Consider the following 23,847-nt stretch of genomic DNA (forward strand, 5'->3'; position numbering starts at 1 on the left):
AGCTGTCTTTATCGATGGAAGCTGTCCCCATTCTAAGGGTCCTTTGAATGGGCTGTCCTTCTTTCTTCAAGCCGCGAAGGATAGAATTATAAATTATTTTTTTTGACAGGATTATTTTTAATTTTTTTTTAATGGCTGGTGATAGTTCCTCTGTGGCAGCGAGCAATACCCTTATAAATATAAGTATTTAATTTACTCAAATAGCAAGCAGAACAAGTGTTAAAAGGCAGGAGTCTTTCCTTCTTAAAAACGTGAATTTAACCCCAGCGTTACCACTGTGCGACTTTATTTATTAGGTGGTCTGAGGCAAATCTTGGTCTAACATTTCGTTTTGTTTTAGGGAGCAAGGAGCAGACGGCTGAGTTTATTAATTTATTTACCAGGGCCAAAAACTCGGCCAGGGTGGCTTGGAGGTAAGGCAATGACCCATTTGTAATATTTCCACTAGGTTATCTTGTGTATTATAGCAATTAGCCCTCACCCTGTACAAAGCCCACAACAATAAGACAACCAGTAGATAAGGCAATAGTCTTTCTGTAGGCAGGCAAACCAGTTGGAGTGGAAAAGGAAAATTACATGCTGTAAGAAAATTAGTGATGTTACATTTGACACTGAAGCTTCAAAGGTCGTATCAAGTACGCAGCGCAATTTGCTCTAAAATGAAGCTCTGCGCTGGAGCGCGTATTGTTTTCAGAGAAACACGCGATCAACGAAAAACGAAGCCTCACTTTCTTTCCAGACACGTGGATGGCACACTTTGCGTGTCGGAATGTTTGAACCCAGACCACTACTCTACAGGTTTTCCAGGAAGTCCATTCACTAACATTTTTCATTTTATTTTTTATAAACAAGCCTATAGCCTATGCTACATGATCCTATATTCTGACACACAGCACAGAAACCATAAAATAACTAGACCAACATTTACTTGCATCAAGCAACTCTGTTGGTATTTTTATAATTAGTATTAATATAATTTTTACATTTAATTTATTGCCACACTTTAATATGTGAATTATATTATCAGAAAACTGAATATTTAGCGTTGTCAGGCTTTTATTTGTGCCTAATGGATAAAACAACGGCCCTGCACACTTATGGCGCTTTTCCACTGCATGGTACGGTACGGCTCGGTTCGGTACGGCACGCTTTGGCGCATTTCCACTGCATGGTACGGTACGGTACGGCAAACGAAATGCAAACGAGCTAAAGCGAGTCGAACCGTGCCGTAACGAGTCGAGTCGTATCAAGCAGTGGAAAAGCGAAGCGAGCCGAACCGTTCCGCACCGAGTCGAACCTTACCGAGCCGAACCGAGCCGTACCATGCAGTGGAAAAGCGCCATTAGCTGCTCATAAACATGGCTGCTATAAATTTGACCTGCCACAAGATGGCGCTGTTTTCGACACTCTTTATGCTTCGAATCTTTTCCTGAAACATTCAGGGGAAAGCCTCAATGCTTCATGAGGCTTCATTTGCCCATCCCTAGTGCTCATTTTGGCTAAACCAAATGGCCCAAGTTCACAACACTGCTCAGTATGAGGTTTCTCTGAGTCCACAATCAGAACTGAATTCCTTATAACCTGCAAGCCTATTTATAGGCTGAAGCCCCACCTACAGGGCATACCAACCACAGACACAAACTAAAAAGTTTGTAACAATCAAATTAAACAATATAAACACCCAACACAACATTTAAACCTTCCAAACAGCTATTACAACAACCATTAACAGAGAAAGAGTTTAACAACAAATTAAATGGCAGGAGGTGATGTGGCTGTTGCTTTAAAAAGCAGTTTAACCTGAAGATTATGGGTTTGGTTGTACAGAGTGTGAACCGGGAAGTTTAACTTCAATAAGGTTTGTGGAAAAATAAATGTAAATCATATGAATTATTGTGTGTTCTGGCATTCTGTTCTTTTGGGAAAATAATGACAAACTTTAAGAAAAACTATAAAAAGTTGAAAACTATAACAAAACACAGCAGCAACAAACTTTAAACTGAACAAAACAAAAACTCCATAACACCTTCCTGATGTGACACAGATGTTAATTTTGCAGGCAATGCACAGTACCAGTGAAATGGGTGTATGTTTGTAAGTCCAAGTTTATAGAGTCACCAGGTAAACCTGTGACACTTTCATTCCAACCACCCCCCTGTCCTTATTGCCTCCATTCCTAAGGACACACCAGGGCCAAGTTCAGAGGTGAAAACCAAGGTGAAGAGGAACCAGCACCAGCCAAGAGAAAAAGAGGCCATGAGGATGAGCTGATCAAGCTAATTAGGGAGGACATGAGGTTTCAGAGAGAGAGAGACAGGGGGACAGGAGAGCAGGGAGAGAATGGACAGACTGTTTTCTCTTCTTGAGAGATTAAAGAAAAATGTATATATTTTCAATATAAATTAAAATTTGTAGATGAAACAAAAACGATTTATACATTATTTATTTTTGTTATATGTTAAAATTTGTAAATGAAAAATAAATTCTGTACATTTGTCATGTCGCCGCTAATATGTTTTCAGAAAGAGGGAAGAATAAATTAAATTAACTCACATCCTCAAAAATCTAACCATAAAAATATTTTAACATGCAAAACCTTGAATGCAATTATGAATGAATGTTTCTATGAAGGCCCTCCAGGACTAACGTTGCCTATCCCTGATGTATAAGACCATTTTTATTAGTGTTTCTATACTGTTCTTAGTTTTTTAAAAACCTAATATCAAAATCTAATATCCATGTGTAAAAAGCCAGTTTTTCATAAGTTATTTTGTTACTAACTGCGTCCCGAGAGTTGTTCAATGGGACAGTCTGTTTTTGTCGCCTAGGAACTGACAGCTGCCATTGATGAGCACAGTAATGTTTGTACTGGACTTTTTAAAGTTATATTCAACTGCCTTAAAACAAAACAGGGTTGAAAACCTATCTAAAAATGTACACCTTGGTCCATTTATGTACATACTAAAGAGAAGAACTATATAAAATCGCATGTTGGTAACATATGAAGTCAACATTTGAATATTTATTGTGTTGTTTCATTTGTATCATAAGATTATTTGAGTAAATTGAAACCCAATACTTACATTTAAAAGTGTAATATGGCAATTTCTCTAAAATTTTGTCGTCACTGGCAGGCAATGACTTTTGGGTATATCCATCTGTTGTATCCTTCATTTCACAGCAAACGAAGGTCGCATTTGTGGCTGCATTTTAAGGAGCCTTCGAAGGAGCCTTTGAATTGGGACAACCTTCGTCACGCTGTGGTGACGCAATCGGTTGTACCGTCCACTGAAACTAGTCTCAGTGCATCCTTGAATGGCCGCTTCGTCCATGCAGCCCCTGAATTTGGACACAGCTCAGGACAGGTTTGAAAACCCCTGCACAGACAGTGAAACACTACACTCTATGAAGGAAAGGTTCTGTATAGAACCTTAACTCTTTCCCCGCCATTGACGGAAATTTCTGGCTTTCCGTGTTTTCAAAGTTATATGGTAGGGGGCGCCATGACATATCTTCTGAAAGAGTACTGAATCTCCTGATCAAAAGATATGTGAAGAAGATGCAGAAACAAGCGATCACATATGTAAGCAGATGCATATGTAAAATAATGTGATCATCAATATTAATCAGCTTATAAATCAAAACTGTCCAATGTTACTAAATAAAATGTCGACCCAGTAAGTGGTATAGGACTGTGCAAGCTTTGGGGGTGTTGATGGACTCGGTCTACTCTATCTATGTTTTGATCACAGTTCTGAATCCATTCCAGATATAGGGCCCTCTTTTAACGATCTAAGTACATGGTCTAAAGTGCACTTAGGGCGTGTCCAAATCCACTTTTGCTAGTTTAACGACGGGAAAAATGGTCGGTGCACCCAGCGCATGGTCTAAAAGGGTTGTCCCTATTCTCTTAATGAGTAATGGGTGTGTTTTGGTTGTAATGTGCAAAAAAACAATCAGTATAATTTCCCATTCTCTTTAAAAGCCAGTTGGGCTCGTGCCTTGGCAGATTCGCTATTTTCATGGGGTAATTTGCAAGCGGAAAGACTGAACTCGTCTCCAGAGGGCAAACGGATATGCTCGTGCGCGAGGTTAAAGCGTACAAGCAGACCATCTATGGAACAAGCCAGATTCCACCATACAATATTAATCTTTTACATTGTAATCCTTTTAGTTTTAATATTTGGCTAGTTTGTGTGCTACTGCACATCCCTGTGTGTGTAACAAGCAGAGTTTAAGTGTGTTGTGGACCCAGCTATAGGCGCACATTACTAGCGCACTCTTTAAATAACAACAAAAATATTGCGCCATTGACTTTAGATCAGGTTTCAGCTGGTCAATGGCGCAGTATATTTCAGTTGCCTCAAAATAGCAACGCGCCAACAATGCGCCTGAACACTCATTTTCAGACCAGCCTGCCCATTGGCGCACAAATGGGCACAAATGCATGGCGCAGGACGTGAAAATGATAACTGCTTCAGGCTGAAACTAGCAAAAAACACTTGTGTCGCGCCTGGTGCTGCATTGCACCGGGTGTATGAAAGGGCCCATAGTCTTTGACAAAAATGCATTTTCTGTTTTGTTTTTTTTTGCTTATGTGACCTCAAGTATATGGCTGTTAGAAATGTCGACCAAATTGACTACGCCACCCCCACTTTTCCGGGAAGGGGGACCCTAACAATGATATTTTAACACAGGCATTTTAAATAAATGAACTATGAGTACAAAAGGTTAACACTTTATTAAAATGACAGATACGACTCTTCTCCACAGATATTATTGTTGAAATAATAACCTGGTTGGCAGCAATGTTGTTTCAAAAAATGTAGAAAAAAGAATAAAGAAAATAAAACAAACCAAGACCACAAAGAAGAACCAAAAACATACCACAACAATTCAACTAGATTTAAGAAAAACATTAAACAAAGGGTAAACAAAACAATGAAATCAAGCGTAGCGTCAGTTCTGGCAGGTCACGTTAATGAAATGGCGAAATTCTCACAAGGAATCGCGCAATCTGGAATTTAGCGAGAGGAAGGATTTCTCTGGTCAATCCTTTCACAAGGATTTCTATGGTGGCCGACAAGTGCAAAACAAATCACAATTCCGAAAACAAAATAACAAATCCAAAAACAAAACAACAAATTATAAACACAATGGAAAGACTAAAAACAAATTAACAAGTTAGAAAACTCAACAGCAATTCCGAAAACAAAATAACGAATCAGAAAACACAACGACAAATAGGAAAACAAAATAACAAATCAGAAAACATAATAACAAATCTGAAAACAAAATAGCAAGTCGGAAAACACAAGTCAGACAAAACGGAAAAAGTAGGTAGCCTATATGTGGCGAATGGAATACTGACCGCTGATTGAACGAGACATCTGTCTATCAAGACATCCAAGAAAGTACAGCAGACTGCAGCAGGAGAAAGTTGATTCTCGTGTGCATGTGTAAATATTAGAGCTGTCTATTTAACCGTCTAATTTAGTGCAGTTATTATGGAGGAAAAAAAACTTTTCATATTAAAATCTTCCTACCACTATCTGGTTTGGTCAGACAAAATTAAAAAAAGATCCAGATCTGGTAAAGTGGGAGAGTGGTGTGTAGAGTAAGGACAGCAGATTAAGCTTTTGACGCGAATGACCTGAGTTTGAGTCACCCTTTTCCCGATCCCTTTCTTCTCCCTATACCCATCTCTTATCAATTTCGGAGAGGCATTTAATTTTAAATAAAAATGAAGAAAATGTTTACAAATGTAAATAAAGTGTATAACAGTTAATTAATAGACCTAAAATATGATAATCTATTTACAATAAATAGCCGCATGGCCTCTGCCAACTTTAAATCTAAGAAAAGTTTCCATTGGCAAGAAAATGAAATGCACAGCAGTTATAATGCTATGAGAGTAATGTTTTGTATTATTGGACATATGACATTTTTTTAATGACATTATATCCTTTAAATATGAAAAACCGCCAGTAGGTGGCAGCAATTGACAGGCTTAATGAATCAGTCATTCAAACAATTTGTTAAAGGGGTGGTTGATTGTGATTTCATATTTTTAACTTTAAGTGGTGTGTAATGTTGCTGTTTGAGCAAAAACAACATCTGAAAAGTCACGACGCTGAAAGTTCAAAGCAAAGGGAGATATTTTCTTTTAAAGAAATTGCTTTTTAAGGACTACAACTAGGGTGGTCATTTCCATAACACCAAAAAGGGGGACACTTTGCAGCATTTAGTGTGGCAAGAATAATTGCATAGGACTCTGGTATACTTGCAACTACAATACAATCATATCGATGGTATCATGATACAGTGATTCTGAAATCTCTATTCATTGCCAGACAATTTGATCTACGATATATCTTGATGTAGACCTATGTGTAACAGAACAGGCAAAAAAGTGTTTGTTCACAGAACGACGCGGCCTTCAAAGGATGCAGCCCCTGAATTGGGACACAGCTTTTATTTACAACTTTCTCTTTTCCGGACGGCTCCCCAGCCTGAGTCGGGTATGTGGCGAGGGGGGCGTGGTTCAGCGAGGTCTATAGTGGGAGAGAGTCGGAAGATGAGCGGTTAGTAAGTAGGTCAAGTGCAAATGACATACACCTGTCTTGTTGCAGTAATTGGCGTGGAGATACCAGATAAGCCACTGGGAAACAGGAAGCTGGGAGAGAGAGAATCTTGACTGAGGACTGCGCTCGCTGCTAGCTTCCTTATGTACAGAAATCGACCCGGCCCCTCGCGCCCTCCCGTTTCTGAGCGTTCAAAAACAGGTGAGCCCACACTGGCCCCGGCCCCGGCCCCGCGTGACTCAGACGCTACAGAGAGAGACTTTTTTCTCCTGTGCTTATTCACCAAACAGACGAGCCCACGCCAGACTCATTCTCTGCTAAGTCAGAAGGCTTGTTGGACTTCATGCAGCTCTGACTTGATCAGCGGCTGACTTGAAACAGTGCATACTGGTTAGAAATTTTGTCCGACTTGATACAGCGCTGACGCCACGTGACTGTGACGTATGCCATCAAAGTACTGCGAGAGCGATTCGAGAGTAGCCGGAGAACTCAGCCAGCGCAGCTTCTCAAGAGCGGCTTTTTTTTTTTTTTTTTTTTTTTTTTTTTTTTTATTGTTTTAAGAATTACAATTACAGTCAGGGGGGTACAACGAGTAAAGCAGATAAACAAACATAAAAAACATGCATAAACAGCGACAAATTTACAAGTTAACTAAACATTTTAAAGTGTTTACAGATTGAGACACACTTTGTAGCTTTCTTATTTTTCAAACCCAATATTGTGTTTAGGTATTGTAAAATTTCTGCTCTTAAAATGAGAAATAAAGGCTTGTTTCCTCCAAATTTACTCTTATGAATACTAAATTTCGCTAACAGAAGCAGCAGATTAATTAAGTAATATTCCTTATGAAAGGATTTGTCATAAGCGAAAAAACCAAATAATACATTTTTAAAACACAGTTGAAAGCTGGGCATGACATGAGCCTTAATAAAAGAACAGAAATCTGACCAAAAACACATTGTATGAGGACAACTCCAAAATAAATGATAAAATGATTCATCGTGTAGATCACAAAATGTACACACTGTCAATATCACAATTAAATCTGTTCACAAGATAATGATTACATGGGTAATATTTATAAATGAGTTTAAGTGAAATTTCTTTGATTTTGTTTGTGATTAAATGTTTGTGAGGAAGTTTATTCGAGATGTGCCTATTACTCATAAACCCTGACTGTGTATCATCGATAATGAAATCCAAAGTTGTCTTAATTCTAGAAGCTAATATAGAGGCTAAAATTTTATAATCATTATTAAGTAGGGAAATTGGTCTCCAATTGTCTAGAATTAAAGTGTCTTTTTTTGGTTTGGGAATTAAGATAATTAGGCCTTGAGTCAGAGTAGGCGGGAGTTTACCATATTCAATAGACTGTAAGAAAAGTTTTAAAAGAAAAGGAGCAAGTTCTTCTGAAAAGGTTTTATAGAATTCAGAGTTTAACCCATCTACACCAGGGGATTTATTTAATTTAAGCTCTGCAATAGCTTGAAGGACTTCTTTTATACATATAGAACTATCACAGTGTTCTTTATGAACTTCATTTATAGTTTTCAAATTAGTAAGACTATCTATAAAAACAGAGGAGTAATTTTCATTAAATCCTGATTTATAAAGAGTGCTATAAAAGGTTGAACAGTAATCTGCAATCACCTTAGAATCATGTGTTACCGTACCATTAATATTCAAATGCAAAATTGTATTTGTTTTTGCATGGAATTTTTCTAATTGAAAGAAATATGCTGAATTCTGCTCACCTTTTTCTAACCATCTCTGTCTAGATCTAACGAAAGCCCCCTCTGCCTTCCTTTTATAAATATCATCTAATTGGCTTTGAAGCGTGTATAACTCAAGATATTCACTATCCGATAAATTTGGAGGAGATTTATGAGTAAAAGATGTAATTTTAGAAATGATCATCTCCTCTTCAAGTTTTTTAGCTTTAGACAAAAAACTGCCAAATTGTCTAAGAAATTTACAAGCTTCAAATTTAAATAATTCCCAATTGGTGCAATAATTATTACTAATTTGAGCTATCTTCCAATATTGTGCAATCAAACTGCGAATGGTCCCCTTAACAAATTCATGCTCCAATAATGACTTATTGAGCTTCCAATAAGAATTATTATAGCTGGAGGAAGGAGAGGAATGTAAAGAAATGTTGATAGACACTGCCTTATGATCGGTTAATGGCGTGGGAAGAATATTAACAGAAATATCTTCTTTATGTAAATTGCACGGAGTTAACCAGTAGTCAATACGAGACATAACGGTACATGCCTTATTATTCCATGTGAAAGAATTAATACCAGGGAATTTCTCTCTCCAAATATCTATTACATTAAACTTCTGCATAAAGGCCTTTAGTGTGGCGTTATGATAATTTACACTACGAGGTGGCCATCGGTCAAGGGAGTTGTCTAAGGTGATATTAAAATCTCCTCCTATAATAACAAGTGAATTTGGGAATTTGGATAAACAGTGTGTAATACGACTCTCTAACTTTTTAAGTAGATCATCATTTTCAATTTTAGAATTGTACCCATAAAAATTTATAATAATTATAGACACCAGATCTAGTTTAATAATTAAAATAGTGAAATGGCCAAGGGAATCCCCCTCAGAAAATAAAATGTCCCCAGAAAATTTGTTTTTTAGAATTGCAACACCAGCTTTACGCTCAGACCCATGAGCAAACCAAACATCATTACCCCATTGAGCTTTCCAGAAATTTACATCTTTAGGCGTTGAATGAACTTCTTGAAAAAAACAAAAATCACTTTTCTGCTGTTTAGCAAATAAAAACAAAGCTTTACGTTTAACATTAAATCTTAAACCCCTGACATTAAGAGTAACTAACGAAAACGACATGAATATATGAACAGAAGAAACAGGAACAGTTTTAGAGTAACTTCCATCCCCTTTGAAATACAAGAAAGAAAGAATAAACCCGGTTGTGAAATTATAGAAAACATTCATCCATAATTAACTTGCATTAGGCAAGTAATAAACCTTAGCACAAACTTACAAGTTGGCTTAGAATAGGTCAGAGGGAAAAGTGTACTTATGACGCAAGATGAAAACCACTTGATTTCACGTGGGTGATTGCACCTCTTTCCCATCGATGAATACGCGCACACCGACAAAGAACGCTCGCTTTCCTTCCTTCCTAGCAGCTTCAATCAACGGCCACCTCTTCATCCTCAGCAACTTATCTGCTTGAGACAAATCTTCTGTGAATCTCAGCTTGTGACTCCTCAGATATTCAGACTGCTTGGCCTGCCGCCAGATCAGGTCCCGCGTAGATCTTCTTACGAAGCGAATGATGACTGGCCTAGGTCTATTGGCCTGCTCATTCCGCTTTCCCAGTCGATGCACAACATCTATGTCCTCTTTGAAAGAAAAGTTTGAGTCGGGAACAACTGAACCACAGACTCCGATCACTTTTTGCTTTATGTTCTCCTCCGAATGTTCAGGAATACCGTACAGACGGAGGTTCCATCTCCGCTGATAACGCTCGGCATCGTTCAGTCTTTGCTCAAGTTCGTGGAGTTTAGTGCTGTTTAAGTTGGTGGTAGTTTTGCAGCTCTTCAAGTCTGTTTTTAGAGCGTTTACTTCTTCAAACACAAAATCAATTGATTTCTTAAGTCCCTCAATGCTCACCGTGTTGCTGGTAATCATTTTGCCGAGGTCGTTTGCACTTTCTTTAATCCGGGATGTCAGTGCTCTGATGACATTATCTTGCAATTCCGTCAGGGAAATTTCGCCTCGAGCTTTCTTTTGTTGAGGTTTCACAGGCGTATCTAAGTCGGAGTCACGTACGAACTCGAGACTTGGGCTTTCAGACCGGGTGACAACTGGATTTTTTTGGTCATATTGATGGTCTACCTCGATGTGTGCAGCAGCGACAGGAACTTCTAAATCCATCTCTTCCATAAGCGACTTGGAGATAGAATTCTTATTTTTTCCTTTGCGTTTCATCGTGCTATCCTTGGTTTCCATGTGCGTTCAAGAGTTCAGTTAACGACCGTCAACTTAAGGAGGAAATTAAGTAACTTAAATAACTATTTACTCCGCCTAAACGAAACAGAAAATAGCCTAATGCATAAACAAAAGATTTGATCCGTCCGGGTTTAAATAGAGTTAAAATATAGGGGATGGAAAGTAAAATTGAATCAGCTGCATGAATCTGCGACCGCACCGGCTGCCATCTTGGATCGCCCCTCTTCTCAAGAGCGGCTGCACTGAGCTGCAGGAGCACTGATGACGACACAGCTGTTCCACGATTGGCCGGATTCACCGCATGACAACGATCACGTGTGCTTCGTATTTATTCGAACACCTCAGTTCCTCTAAAGCTCACAAATCAGTACAGTACAGAACAGTAAACACTCATGTTTATCAAATTAAAACTGATTAAAAACCATAGACTCCACTTCATTGATAGTAGCTTATGTTGAACTTTATTTTTGTTCAAACAGATGCTGTATGAAGCAGTAGGCTACATAAAGTATTGAATGAAAATGTCTCTGAAACATCTGTGTATTATTTGGCAAATATTGCATTTATTTCACTTCAGCTGTGGTAAAGTATGCAAACACCACGTGAACGGTCACTACGGGAACAGAAAGTGTCCGACTTAACGTCTCCGTTTGCAGCTCATCCCCGCCTGCACGCGGCTACTCTCGCCGATCGGTTAAATCCAGCCGAAGATGTCGAACACACCTAGAGATTTCTCCGTTATTATTCACCTAGATAAAGCTTTTCTCTTTGAGGACATGAGCGCTGAAGGTCTGAAGCTCAATCTCCAAAAATGTCTAAACAAATTGTCAAATATGCTCTAAATAACCTACTTAATAACTGCTCGCTTAAAAAACTCTTAAAACTACATTCCGTGACACAACAACAGTAGGCCTATTTGTAAAATGATGTTGTTTGCTCGTCCGCCATGACGCTCGCTGTGAGAAATGCTGCAAGCAGAGTGATACCAACTGTGAAACGGTTCCAGTGCTGATACTGAGGGAATATCGCTTGGCTGGAAAAGGCTCTCATCAGATTCGAGAACCAGAACGAACTGTTGTATAAATTAAAATACATTAGATCAAGTGTTTCATGAATAACTGCTCACAAAAACTCATTTAAATTGCTGTTGATTTTTTACTATTTGTTTTGTCTTGGGATCAGTAAGAATATAAGCAGTACAATACAGACATTTGGAATCATGTGGATTAATAAATAAAGGACAGATATTTTTTACTGTCAAACAGACCACTGTGAGGTCTAAGCATGCAATCTTCATATAGGTAATTCATTTCTAATGATTAATAGAATCAATGAATGAACATTTTATTTATTTTTAAATACTCTCAATTGGTGCAGATCTGTTTTTAAGCACTTTTCGAATTATGTCTCTGATTTCAGCTGTATTTAAAACATAAATTATGGGATTTAGCATTGCTGGAACAGTATATGCCAGAGATGTGCTGATGATTCTGGAATTTGGAGTGCTATAAAGCAATAAAGAAGTAAGGTATGTGAAGAATATTGGGAGGAAATATATTCCTACTAGCAACAGGTGCGAAATACAGGTCTTCAGTGCTTTTAAACGTCCTTCCCAAGTTGTAATTTTGCTTAAAACACAAAAAATCCCCAGATATGACAGGACTATAATGAGCAGTGGTGCTATAAGGTATAAAGATGTGTAGAGAAATCCCATAATTTTATTAATGCTATTGTCATTACATGCCAACCTAAACATTGGTCCATGATCGCAAAAATAACTCTGTATTACATTGGTTCTACAGAATGAAATTTGGGTAATCAATGACACCATCATGGCCACAATAAAAGAATTAAATAAAAAAATTGCTGAGAAAAGTAAACACATATTGGTATTGTTCACAAAAACATGATATCTCAATGGCAAACAAATTGCAATTAAACGATCATATGCCATAACAACAAGAGTCAGACTCTGCATGGCACTAAAGAAGAACACAAAAAACATGTTTACCAAACAAGCATTGTAGGAGATGTACTGTGAGTCAAACAGAAAAGTCTTCATCATGTTGGGAATCAGTGCATTAGTTTCACAAATATCAGCTAAGGCCAAGTTAAACACACCAATATACTTTGGACTGTGCAGGCTCTGGTCAAGAGCTATAATGAGAAGGACTATAGAGTTCCCAATTATAGTAATAAAATAAATGATAAATAAGAATATGTAGTGATAAGTGCTGTTCGGCATACCTGTAAGTCCAATGATGAAAAAGAATTCAGGATGAACAATGGTAATATTATTGGAAAAACTTGCATTTACAGAACTCATGGCAGTTTTTGCGTTTGGTGTTTTGTACAAGCTGAAAATAGAAATGACCACAAAGATATAAGGAAAATCTAGAGAATTCACAAAATTGTCTTTTAACAAATAGCTGTGTTCAAAATATAAATATAAAAACTAAATACCTAAATAGACATTTGCAAAAGCTGTAAAACACAAAAGCGGCAAAACATTTGAATCACAGACCTGTATACATACATTTTTGGAGCCAAATCAAACTGACTGACTTAAGTGTCTGACTGCTTATAAATTGCTTAGAATTACTCACAAGCAACACTAGTCTTTATTCTCCCAAGCCTCAAAGATGCCCACTGATACCCACATTAGTGATCCAGATATATCTTCTGATTCATCTCTTGGGAGCCTTCAGACCACACAATGATGTAATGTTTGTATGTTGCATGATGTAAAACTAGTATGCTTAGTTTGTATGGATGTTGCCTTTACTTACGGGTCTGAAAAAATAAAAGCCACAACAAAACGAAATCGTCACAACACAACGAAAACAAGCCACAACACAACGAACGTTTGGATTTGGGGCATGCAAAAAAAACAAAAGTGTATTATAAGTGTATTGTGATTGTCAAAACATTTTAGTAACTAAACAGAATTTTATTAGGTTTAGTGACAACATGTTACAATGTTTACATGGTACAATTTCTGGTAAGCTATGGTTTTTTATTATAGCTTGACACAAATTTCACGATTTCAATTCAATTCAATTATTGACTAATTTGGATGAATATTAGGTACACAAGATAAACGTAAATTTTTCTCAAAAAAAAAAAAAAAAAAAAACTCACCTAATGCTCAAACATACTTGATCAGCTGGTTGTATTATTTAATGTTAAAATGAACTCATAATTGAATATAATGCTTTTTTAATTATTATTATAATAACAACTTAATTTAATGATATAAGTAAATAATAATAACGTCTCAGTTACGTATGTAACCCTCGTTCCCTGAGTAGGGAACGGAGACGTTACGTCGGATGACGACGAATGGGGTTTCGCTTAGAAAGCTTCTCACCTTCGAGTATACAAAACGAGCCAATGGCAATGAAATGCCATGGGTCTGCGGAATTTGCATAGCGTAAGTCCACCCCACATCGTGGGTATATAAGGAAGTACGCTGGCAACATGCAGGTATGTTTCTTCGCTGAAGAGCCGAGACTGAACTCCGGCGTTCCAGCGGTACAGTGGAAGTGGCAGGGAGACTTAACGTCTCCGTTCCCTACTCAGGGAACGAGGGTTACATACGTAACCGAGACGTTCCCTTTCGTGGTCACTCCGAGTTACGTCGGATGACGATGAATGGGGTCCCCAGTCTAATCACGCCACCTCGGCTGTCTTCCAGTGCCCTGCGTAAGTCTGAGCTCCCTATCGTGAGACTAGCACGGACGAAAGAGTCCTACTTAACACAGGAATACCAAGGTACACTGGGAAGCATATCTCAGAGGAAATATGCAATTATGCCCAGCCCGAAGGGGGAACTTGGAAAACACATATGACCCAGAGGGCTGCATATGGAGTAACACTGGGGTGTCCAGCCGCAGGTGGAATATTTCAACACCAGGGGTGGCAAGGTGGCTTGCCAAGGGAAAAACACATGCTCAGAGAGGCTTACAGTGGAAATACACATGTGGGGGTTGCCCAGAGGGGGAACCATGCACATGGAGGCACTTAGCCAAGCGCGAAAGCTGCCGGTGGCATAACTCTGGCGTTGACGTCAGTCACAGTGCTGGAGGAGACTCAGGGCTTATTAGGCTCACCTGAGGAAATATCGCACGTATCCCGTCCGTGGAGAGGAATGGCGAGCAAGCGAAGACACCTGAGCAGAATCTAGTACCGGCTAGTTGAAGCGAGTACATGAGCAGAAACTGGCTCCACTCGGAGATTGTAGAATCTCGCGAATGTGTTAGGTGTCGCCCAGCCTGCAGCTCTACAAATGTCTGTTAGCGAGGCGCCATGCGCTAGAGCCCAAGAGGATGCCACACTCCGAGTGAAGTTGGCCGTCACACCAAGGGGGCATGGTCGACCTTGCTGCTGGTATGCCAAAGCAATGGCGTCCACTATCCAGTGGGACAACCTTTGCTTGTAGAGAGCCTTTCCCTTCAGCTTCCCACCATAACAGACAAAGAGCTGGTCTGAGGTCCTGAAACCGCGTTCTGTCTACGTAGGCACGAAGGGCGCGTACTGGACAGAGCAGTGCCAAGGCTGGGTCTGCCTCCTCCAAGGGCAGCACTTGCAGGTTCACTAACTGGTCTTGAAAGGGTGTGGTAGGAACCTTGGGCACATATCCAGGCCGGGGTCTCAGGATCACGTGAGAGTTAGCCGGCCCGAATTCCAGGCACGCTTCATCAACCGAAAATGCCTGCAGGTCCCCTACCCTCTTGATGGAGGCCAATGCAACCAGGAGCGCTGTCTTAATTGACAGGAACTTAAGCACCACTGATTGCAGAGGCTCAAAGGGAGCACTCTGCAGGGCAGTAAAAACCACTGAGAGGTCCCAAGAGGGTACGAGGGGAGAATGAGGAGGATTCAGTCTCCTCGCTCCCCTCAGGAACCTGATGATAAGGTCATGCTTTCCCAGAGACTTACCATCAACTGCGTCGTGATGTGCGGCAATAGCGGCAACATACACTTTCAAGGTGGAGGGAGACAACCCTTCTTGCAGGAAGGAAAGCACGACACTGATCGGGCATTTCGTGGGTTCTTGATAGAACACCAGTTGACGAAGAGGTTCCATTTCAACGCATAGGCATGTCTCGTAGACGATGCTCTAGCAGAAGTGATGGTAGCCAGCACCGGTAGGGTAGGGTACTCAAACCTGCCTCGTCCCGTCCAGGAGCCACACGTGGAGGTTCCAAAGATTGGGACGAGGGTGCCCCGTCCCCGAGAAAGGAGGTCCTTCCTCAGGGGAATTGGCCAGGGAGGTGCTGTCGCGAGGAGTACCAGTTCTGAGAACCAGGTCCGATTGTGCCAATACGGGGCAACCAAAATGACCTGCTCCTCGTCCTCCCTGATCTTGCGCAAGGTCTGCGCAAGGAGGCTCACTGGGGGAAACGCATACTTGCGTAGGCCCCGCGGCCAGCTGTGCGCCAGTGCATCCGTGCCGAGTGTGCCCTCGGTCAGGGAATAATACAGGTCGCAGGACGAGTCGTGGGAGGCAAACAGATCTACCTGTGCATCCCCGAACTGATCCCAAATCAGCTGGACTGACTGGGGATGGAGTCTCCATTCTCCAGCGAGAGGCCGAAGCCGAGACAGCTCGTCGGCCGCCTGGTTCAGGTGTCCCGGGATATAAATGGCTCGAAGCGACCTCAGATGCTTCTGACTCCATATGAGGAGGTGGCGAGCGAGTTGCGACATACGGCGGGAGCGCACACCACCTTAATGGTTGATGTACGCTACTGTCGCGGTATTGTCTGATCGGACAAGTACGTGCTGACCCCTGAGCAACGCACAGAAGCGCTGCAGGGCGAGACGTACAGCCAGCAACTCGAGGCAATTGACATGCCAAAGGCGCTGGGGTACTGTCCAGGAGCCCACGGCAGCATGTCCAGTGCACATGGTGCCCCAGCCCATGGTGGAGGCATCTGTTAATACAACATGCCGAGAAACTCGTTCTAAGGGCACTCCAGCCCGTAGAAAACTGAGGTTTGTCCACGGGGTGAAGGTCTGACAGCAGGCTGAAGTCACTGGGACTTGGAGCGTGCTGTGTTGCCATGCCCACCTCGGGACTCGATCACGAAGCCAAAGCTGAAGCGGTCTCATATGAAGCAATCCGAGCAGCGTTACTGTGGCTGCGGATGCCATATGCCCCAGGAGCCTCTGAAATAGTTTCAGTGGAACCTCACTCTTGCCCTCGAACTTGCGAAGACAAGTCAGCAGTAGCTGCGCGCACATGGCGACCGAGTCGATCTCCATACCGAGAAAGAGATCCTTTGAACGGGGCAGAGTTTGCTCTTCTCCCAGTTGACCCGAAGGCCCAGACGAGCTAGGTGCCTGAGCACTGGGTCCCTGTGTTCGCAAACCTGATCTCGAGAGTGAGCTAGGATCAGCCAGTCATCGAGATAGTTCAGGATGCGAACCCCGTGTTCCCGGAGGGGAACAAGGGCTGCCTCGACGACTTTCGTGAAGACGCGATGAGACAGGGCTAGCCCGAATGGGAAAACCGCGTACTGGTATGCCCGCCCCTCGAAAGCAAACCGTAGAGAGATAGATTGGGGTGTGGCAGAGGGGACTCTACCCACACTGAGATCATTGAGTCTCGATCTATAAACATCGCAATGGTCATGCTCCCGCAATGAAAACATGACTCATTCACGAGCACTGCCGAGCGTGATTAAGCCCAACACGCGAAACAGCGCTCGTGACCGTTAGGCAGATGAATCACGTGCCCACATCCAATAAATACACGGGCGAACCGTCTTGAAAAAGCGTGCAGCTCTTTTAGAAAGGAAAAAAGCTCAGCAGAGTGCTGAAGCACCCAGGGAGAAACACTCTCACTGTCAGCAGATCACTGCACAAAACAGCAGCAGGCAATGCAATCTCGCTGGAATGCGCCATCACACAAACACACTGAAGAGCTGCTCGTCTCATAGAATGAAGATGATTCAGAATGGCTTGTAGGAGTGAAGAGAACTCTTGGCTCCGAAGCGAAAAACATACCTGCATGTTGCCAGCGTACTTCCTTATATACCCACGACGTGGGGCGGACTTACGCTATGCAAATTCCGCAGACCCATGGCATTTCATTGCCATTGGCTCGTTTTGTATACTCGAAGGTGAGAGGCTTTCTAAGCGAAACCCCATTCGTCATCATCCGACGTAACTCGGAGTGACCACGAAAGGGAACTATGTAATATAGTACACATATTTAGCAAAATACTCTCTATAGCTAATTTTTCTAGCCAAATAACGTGCTATATATGAAGAAATTGGTTCCAAAACGCGAAAAATCCATTTTGATTAATATGCGTAAAAATGTGTTTTCTTTACCAAGAAAGTGCCGAGATGAAAACCACTATTTTCTGTTTCAAACTTTCACATAGCATCTTTGTTATAATAACATAAAAAATTCAAATCCAGATTTTGATTTTCAAAGATTTATTATAAAAACAGATTATTTTATTTTTTCCCCAAAATGCAATAAATTCATGACACTTTTTTCTCAAAATGCAATTAATCCACTGAATCAATATAAAAGTTATTTTTCATATTGAAACTGTTGAAAATACACAACAAAGTAAGTTGATCCACATATGACAGCCTCTGAACTTGGATTGAACATTCAATCAGCCATCGCTAGTAAATACCTCCTGAACTTTTTGGACAGCGATCAGCTGTAAAATGGCTTGGTCCTGCTCGGTTTTTGTTGACTTTGAGTAAAACAGTGGAAAGTTTTTCAAAAGATCCCCTGGGGTCAATGTGTCAGCGTGACAGAAGTTTGATGCTGTCGTGTGAGAGCAAGCAACAGCTGGCATTTTTGCTCCTCTTCTTTTAGATTAGATTAGATTTCGATGGCTTATGTTTCTTCTCTACCACAGGTAATGCCGACAAAATTGTTCCTTTTTTTGTTTGTTTGTTGATAAAGTGGATAAGGAAAACTAGGATGCTGGGTGTATTCAAAGCGCCGCCTTTACTGTTTACAATGCGTGGAATGGTGCGCTGTGATTGGTTGAGCAGATGTATGGCATTCTGAGAAGGGAGACTGGCATTTGCCGCTGTTTGGAAAAAAAGGGAGAAAACATGACAGAATAACACGACGGATATCGCATTTTATGTAAAATTAAAAATTTACTTTCCAATAGAGACCACATACAATACTTTTTAAAATGCCGTTTATCATGTTTTGGAACGAACTCTTCAAATTCTGGTCATTAAATGGCTTTCCTGAGGTAAATGTTATGTGACAATTGATCTCCAGCTGTTTTATTTACCTCTTTGACCTTTACCCTTTATTATATAAATAAGTAACCTGCTCTGTCTAGTCTGTCGGTCTCCATGTCCTCTTTGCTTAGCGATTTTTCTGTGCATGAGAAAATGGATGTGTGGCGTGAGAGCGTGTGATAAGTGTCAATTTCGTGAGTCTCACGCTGAATGCGTGAGAGTTGGCGAACAAAATATTTTTACTGAATGTTTTGATATCCTGATAATCTTAATGTATCGATTCATGAAACACGCAGAAGATGGATAAATTATTTTTGATTTAGACAGTTTAGCTCTGCTCTTGTTTCATGAACACCCACTGATAGTCAGCTGAAATGTTATCATTTCAACCATTGTCTTCCTAGCCTGGCAAGTTTTGTCCATTTTGTGGAAACAATCTGAGAACGGTTACAGCTTTATGCAGCTTTTGTGGCTCTAATGTCCTGCTTTTGGCTTAAGAAGTTGAACATGGTAGCCTAAGTAGCCTATGCGTTAAGTCTGCCTTGGAACCTAAAGTGTAATCTAAACCTTAAGTTACTGTTATTGGAGCATACTGTTTATTAACTGAATTCTAAGAAAGCTGTTTCTACCAATTAAAGTTGTAACTTAATAATAACATTTCTATTATGTATTGAAAGCTTGAGTGTGTCAAATTAAATTTAGTATAATTTATGTCCTTCTTTGTGTAGACATATAAAACTTAAAATAGTGGTAAAAAAATCTTGTGGCGAGCAGGACATCGAAGCACAAAATTTAAAATGAGCCTTCATACCCTGAATTTTTGTACAAATGAAAAAACGGCTCACCTTTGGACATTGTCCGGACAGTTATTGACGAGTTGAATGGCTCTGGACAGCATTGTGGTTACCGCACAATGTGACAGACCCTACGTCAAAAACACAATCTTACAGTGAGAAGGCAAGATGATCCATTAGGCCTTGAACAACGCTCAAGTAGAAGATTTGTGAGAAGGGTTTACCATTCTTTGGGGCCAAATCATGTCTGGCACATTGATGGCTATGACAAATTAAAACCATACGGTTTGGCTATAAGTGGCTGCATTGATCGATTGCTCCTGTCTGGTTTTTCCATTTGCGTTTTAGTCACATGGTCAGGAAATGATAAAAGAAGGTTGAAACTGTTGCTCTGGGTGCTTCCAAGGGGGTAATCCATCACCCAGAAAGCGTTGCTTCCCTGGGGGCCGCCATTGATTAGCAGACCATCACCTGCTGTTAGCATTCCATTGACTCCCATTCATTTTGGCGTCACTTTGACAGCGAATAACTTTACATCTGAGGCATTTAAAGACTCCATTTGTCCATTATTTATTTCTAAAGAAACACGACAATGTATAAAAGGCTCCATTACCTTGTATTTTATATGTTATGGACCTGTAGAAGCAGTTTTTGTAAAAATAGGCTAACGATTGCGTCATAACCACGCAACTCTCGGTCGCACAGTAGAGTAATTACCGTATAGACAGGAGGAGAAGCTCGCAGGCAATCGGGGGGACGTGGAGGCATAAAGTCAAGGGAGAAGCCCATAGAGAGTCATAAAGTTGCTCCTGCTCCTAGCCCATGACAGCTCCTACTCACGCTCTCTGTCTCTGCAAGATTCGGAAGGGAATGATTCAGATTTCTTTTGGCACAGCTGCTAGAAGACAGACAGGTTACTCACGTCACATCTACGTCATCAAGCTCAGTTTGAGGCTGCGCAGTACGCTCAGCCATCAGGAAGTGAGTGCTTCTAATTGACTTCACTTTTCTCCGTTGAAGTCTATGGGGTCACTGTGTCCATTTCTTTTACTGTCTATGGGTGCTTCTCATTTCTTATTTGTGCAACGTCGTTTCCTTTCGTCGCTTTCAGCTCCACCCCCTGTAGGATGCGATGGAAGGCTGCAAGGAAAGAAAATGAGGACGGAGGAATCGAAGCAAATACCTGTGTTTACATCCTGTTTTCGGTTGAAGTCCAAAGTAGTCGATTGCCGAGTTCACGCGCATAGGTTTAGTTACCTATGATCACGCGCGTGAACTCGGCAATCGATTACTTTGGACTTCAACCGAAAACAGGATGTAAACACAGGTATTTGCGCTGGCTTAAATAACATCATTTTTATACATATCTTTCACATCTACTGCAGTCAGATTCACCCGTGATCACTCAGAAGGAATCACTCACATTTTCTGTGCACTTGTAATGACACATCAAGGGTGTTAAGAGGCTAAAAGCAGGTTTAGTACTTGCCCCATTGAAGTCAACAGGGTGCAAATTTTAAAAATAGAATAACTCAATGTAGGCAACACCGATTTTTGTCGTTGTTCTCTGTATTGACAGCACTCCAAATGTACAAAAAAATGAGCTCAATGTTAAAATTGACCGGAGTTCTCCTTTAATGTATTCAAAGTACATACATGTAAGCAAGAGCTATAGAAATTGCACAGTCATTTACTGTGTAAATAAGTTCATTAAGGCATGTGCCTTAATTCAGTCAATTTTAGTTCCAACTCTGACTCAACATTTCTCAGTTCACAGCACTTTTCCTTGAATCTCCTCCTTAGAGTATTAGATTTTGTTATCATTTCAGCCATGAGCGTTTTCGATTTGTTTTCGGCCTGCTCAGCTAGTTGATCGGCGTCCTTCTGAAGGCTGGCGCACACCACTGTCAACACCCCCTTTTTCTTTTTCAGTTCTTCCAACTCATCTTCCAAAGCTTTTCTCTTTAGTCCACGCATGGCACCCTCTCTCTTCCTCCTCTCCTCATCAAGGTAGATCCTGTATCTGGTCCTGGCTGAGGCTACAGAAGCCAGTAGTTCCTTTGTGAGGGACACTTTGAGAACCCCCCCTAAAGCATGTACTTGGTCACAGACAAGTCTCTGGGCCTCAACAGTTTCTTCTTTTATGTTGAATGTCTCTACTTCCTTGTTCACGGAGAAGCCTCTCTCTACCGTAGCTTGCCCATGAGATAACAGCAGGAGGCGTTGAATGAAACTCCGAAGCTCAGGATAAGACGCGTTGAGAGTTTGGTGAAGGAAACTATCAAGTCATTGCTCCATGGGTTTGAAAGAGAGGAACTCCTCACTTTTGCCATGCAGAGAGAGAAAGCTGTCAAACTGTTGCACAACAGCATCACCTGTTAATAAATAACATCAATTGAAATGAATGGTTATTTATATACCTAGTACAGGATGTCGATGTAAATGTATTTGTTTAATCTGAGTTTGAACATGAAAGGAAGACGAAGATTTATATAATCCATGTAAAATATGTAACATCTAATTATTTACTGTATAAGCCCATATTATACTCCCATATCATACTATTTTTAAGCAAGCACATTTAAAAACAAACAAACTAATCTTCAAAATGTTCTTATGATCAAAGTACTGAGAACACAGCTTATGCATACTGTGCTGTGTGTAACCTTTATTTTCCTATAATATTCCTACCAGCTGAAACTCCTCCTGTCAACTGCTTGTCCCGCAGAAATCTTTGAACTAGAGACTTCATCTTTCCCTTGCACCATTCTGGGTCTCTGCTCATGACGGAGGGGTCTAAGCATCCTATCTGCCTAACAGTGGGGTATTTCAAAGGGCTCTTTTCTTGCATTTTCTTAACGATTCTGATATCAGGCATGTTTAAAGTTTATGTATACATCATAGGCGTAATTTGCGGGTTGGGTGGGTGGGGCGGGTGGGACGGGGGGGGCATGTCCCCACCACTTTTTGCCAGGGTCGATATTGTCCCCACCACTTTTTAAAACATCTCGCGGCACGAATGTACCAATTCTACAAATAAATAAAACATCTCCAGTTAACTGGCAGAGCATTCATTTAGTCGTTTTTTAAATAAGAGATGATCTAGCGCTAAAATGTCTTTTTTAAATCAAGTGCTCGTTGCCGCTGCGATCAGTGGCGTGGATACAGTGTTTTCTCGTGTGGCTCGCGCACACACCGCACTGATCTATGTATTTATTCACATGAAAATTCTCGCTCTGACAACATATATATGAAGCTCTACGCATCACTGAATCCTGAGAGAAGCCGCCGCCATTGAATCCAGCGACTAGCAAGCAGAGGAAAACGTCTGAAGAAGCCGGTCGTCTTTGCCACCTTCAGCCATCCGTGCTTGCCACGCTATCCGGCGACAAATTATCCTTTTTTCTGCTCTACTGTGTGTGTGTTCGCCGCCGCGACACACACTTTTCTAAAAGAGCTCAAGCGTTTTTATCAAAATGCCTCGCAGTTCCTGTGGCTCTTGCCGAGCCCCGCTCAGCGCCGGAGACCGCCACGTGATCTGCGCTCTCTGCGTGGGTCGAGAACACGCAGCCCTCACTCTCTCTTCGGGAGGCTGCGTCCACTGCGAAGAGCTTTTAATGTCGACCCTGCGGGCTTGACTTGAAGTGTTGGACGCCGAAGCTGTCACCCCGCCCGTCCCTGCCGGGCCGCGCAGAAAGAAGCGCCGCTCCCAGAGACCGCCGGAGTTTGAGGCGGCATTCAAGAGCTCGCTGGAACCCTGCCCTCGAGCCTCTCTCTCTCCTTCTCCGCCCTCCCCTTCCGGACGTGCAGCTGCCGGCTTCGGCCCTCACTGCCGCCGCCTCAGGGGATAACCGTGGACCAGCTTGGCCTCGAGTGGTTGCCGCCCAAGGAGCCCGCGCCTAACAGACTCGACGGCTGTTTCCTTCATCACCGATCTGCACCCTTCCTGCCGGAGCTCCACACGAAACTTTCGAAATCGTTTCGAAACCATTCTCCGCGAGACTCCACTCTCACGCATCCTCGGCGCTCTCACAGGTTGATGGCGCCACTGAGAAGGGATACAACGTTTCCCCCCAGTGGAGGAGGCGGTAGCAGCGCACCTTTGCCCGCCCTCTTCTGGATGGCGCTCAAAGGCTGCCCTCCCATCCAAAGCTTGCAGGACCACATCAGCTCTTGTCGGCCGCGCTTTTTCTGCCGCCGGACAGGCTGCATCTGCCCTGCAATCCATGGCAGTT

The 23,847-nt window shown here is 41.6% G+C and overlaps 1 protein-coding gene across 1 annotated transcript; it reads right to left on the minus strand.

The window, feature by feature from the left end:
- Positions 1 to 11,937: 11,937 nt before the first annotated feature.
- LOC308693339 (olfactory receptor 52E8-like) lies at positions 11,938 to 12,931 on the minus strand (the record flags this gene model as incomplete). The annotated part of the gene is made up of 1 exon (XM_081370185.1): positions 11,938 to 12,931. The coding sequence occupies exon 1, from the start codon at positions 12,907 to 12,909 to the stop codon at positions 11,938 to 11,940; it is 972 nt and encodes a 323-aa protein (XP_081226311.1). The 5' UTR covers positions 12,910 to 12,931.
- Positions 12,932 to 23,847: the final 10,916 nt, after the last annotated feature.

The sequence above is a fragment of the Scardinius erythrophthalmus genome (genome assembly GCF_964197995.2).
Source record: "Scardinius erythrophthalmus genome assembly, chromosome: 7".
NCBI lineage: Eukaryota > Metazoa > Chordata > Actinopteri > Cypriniformes > Leuciscidae > Scardinius > Scardinius erythrophthalmus.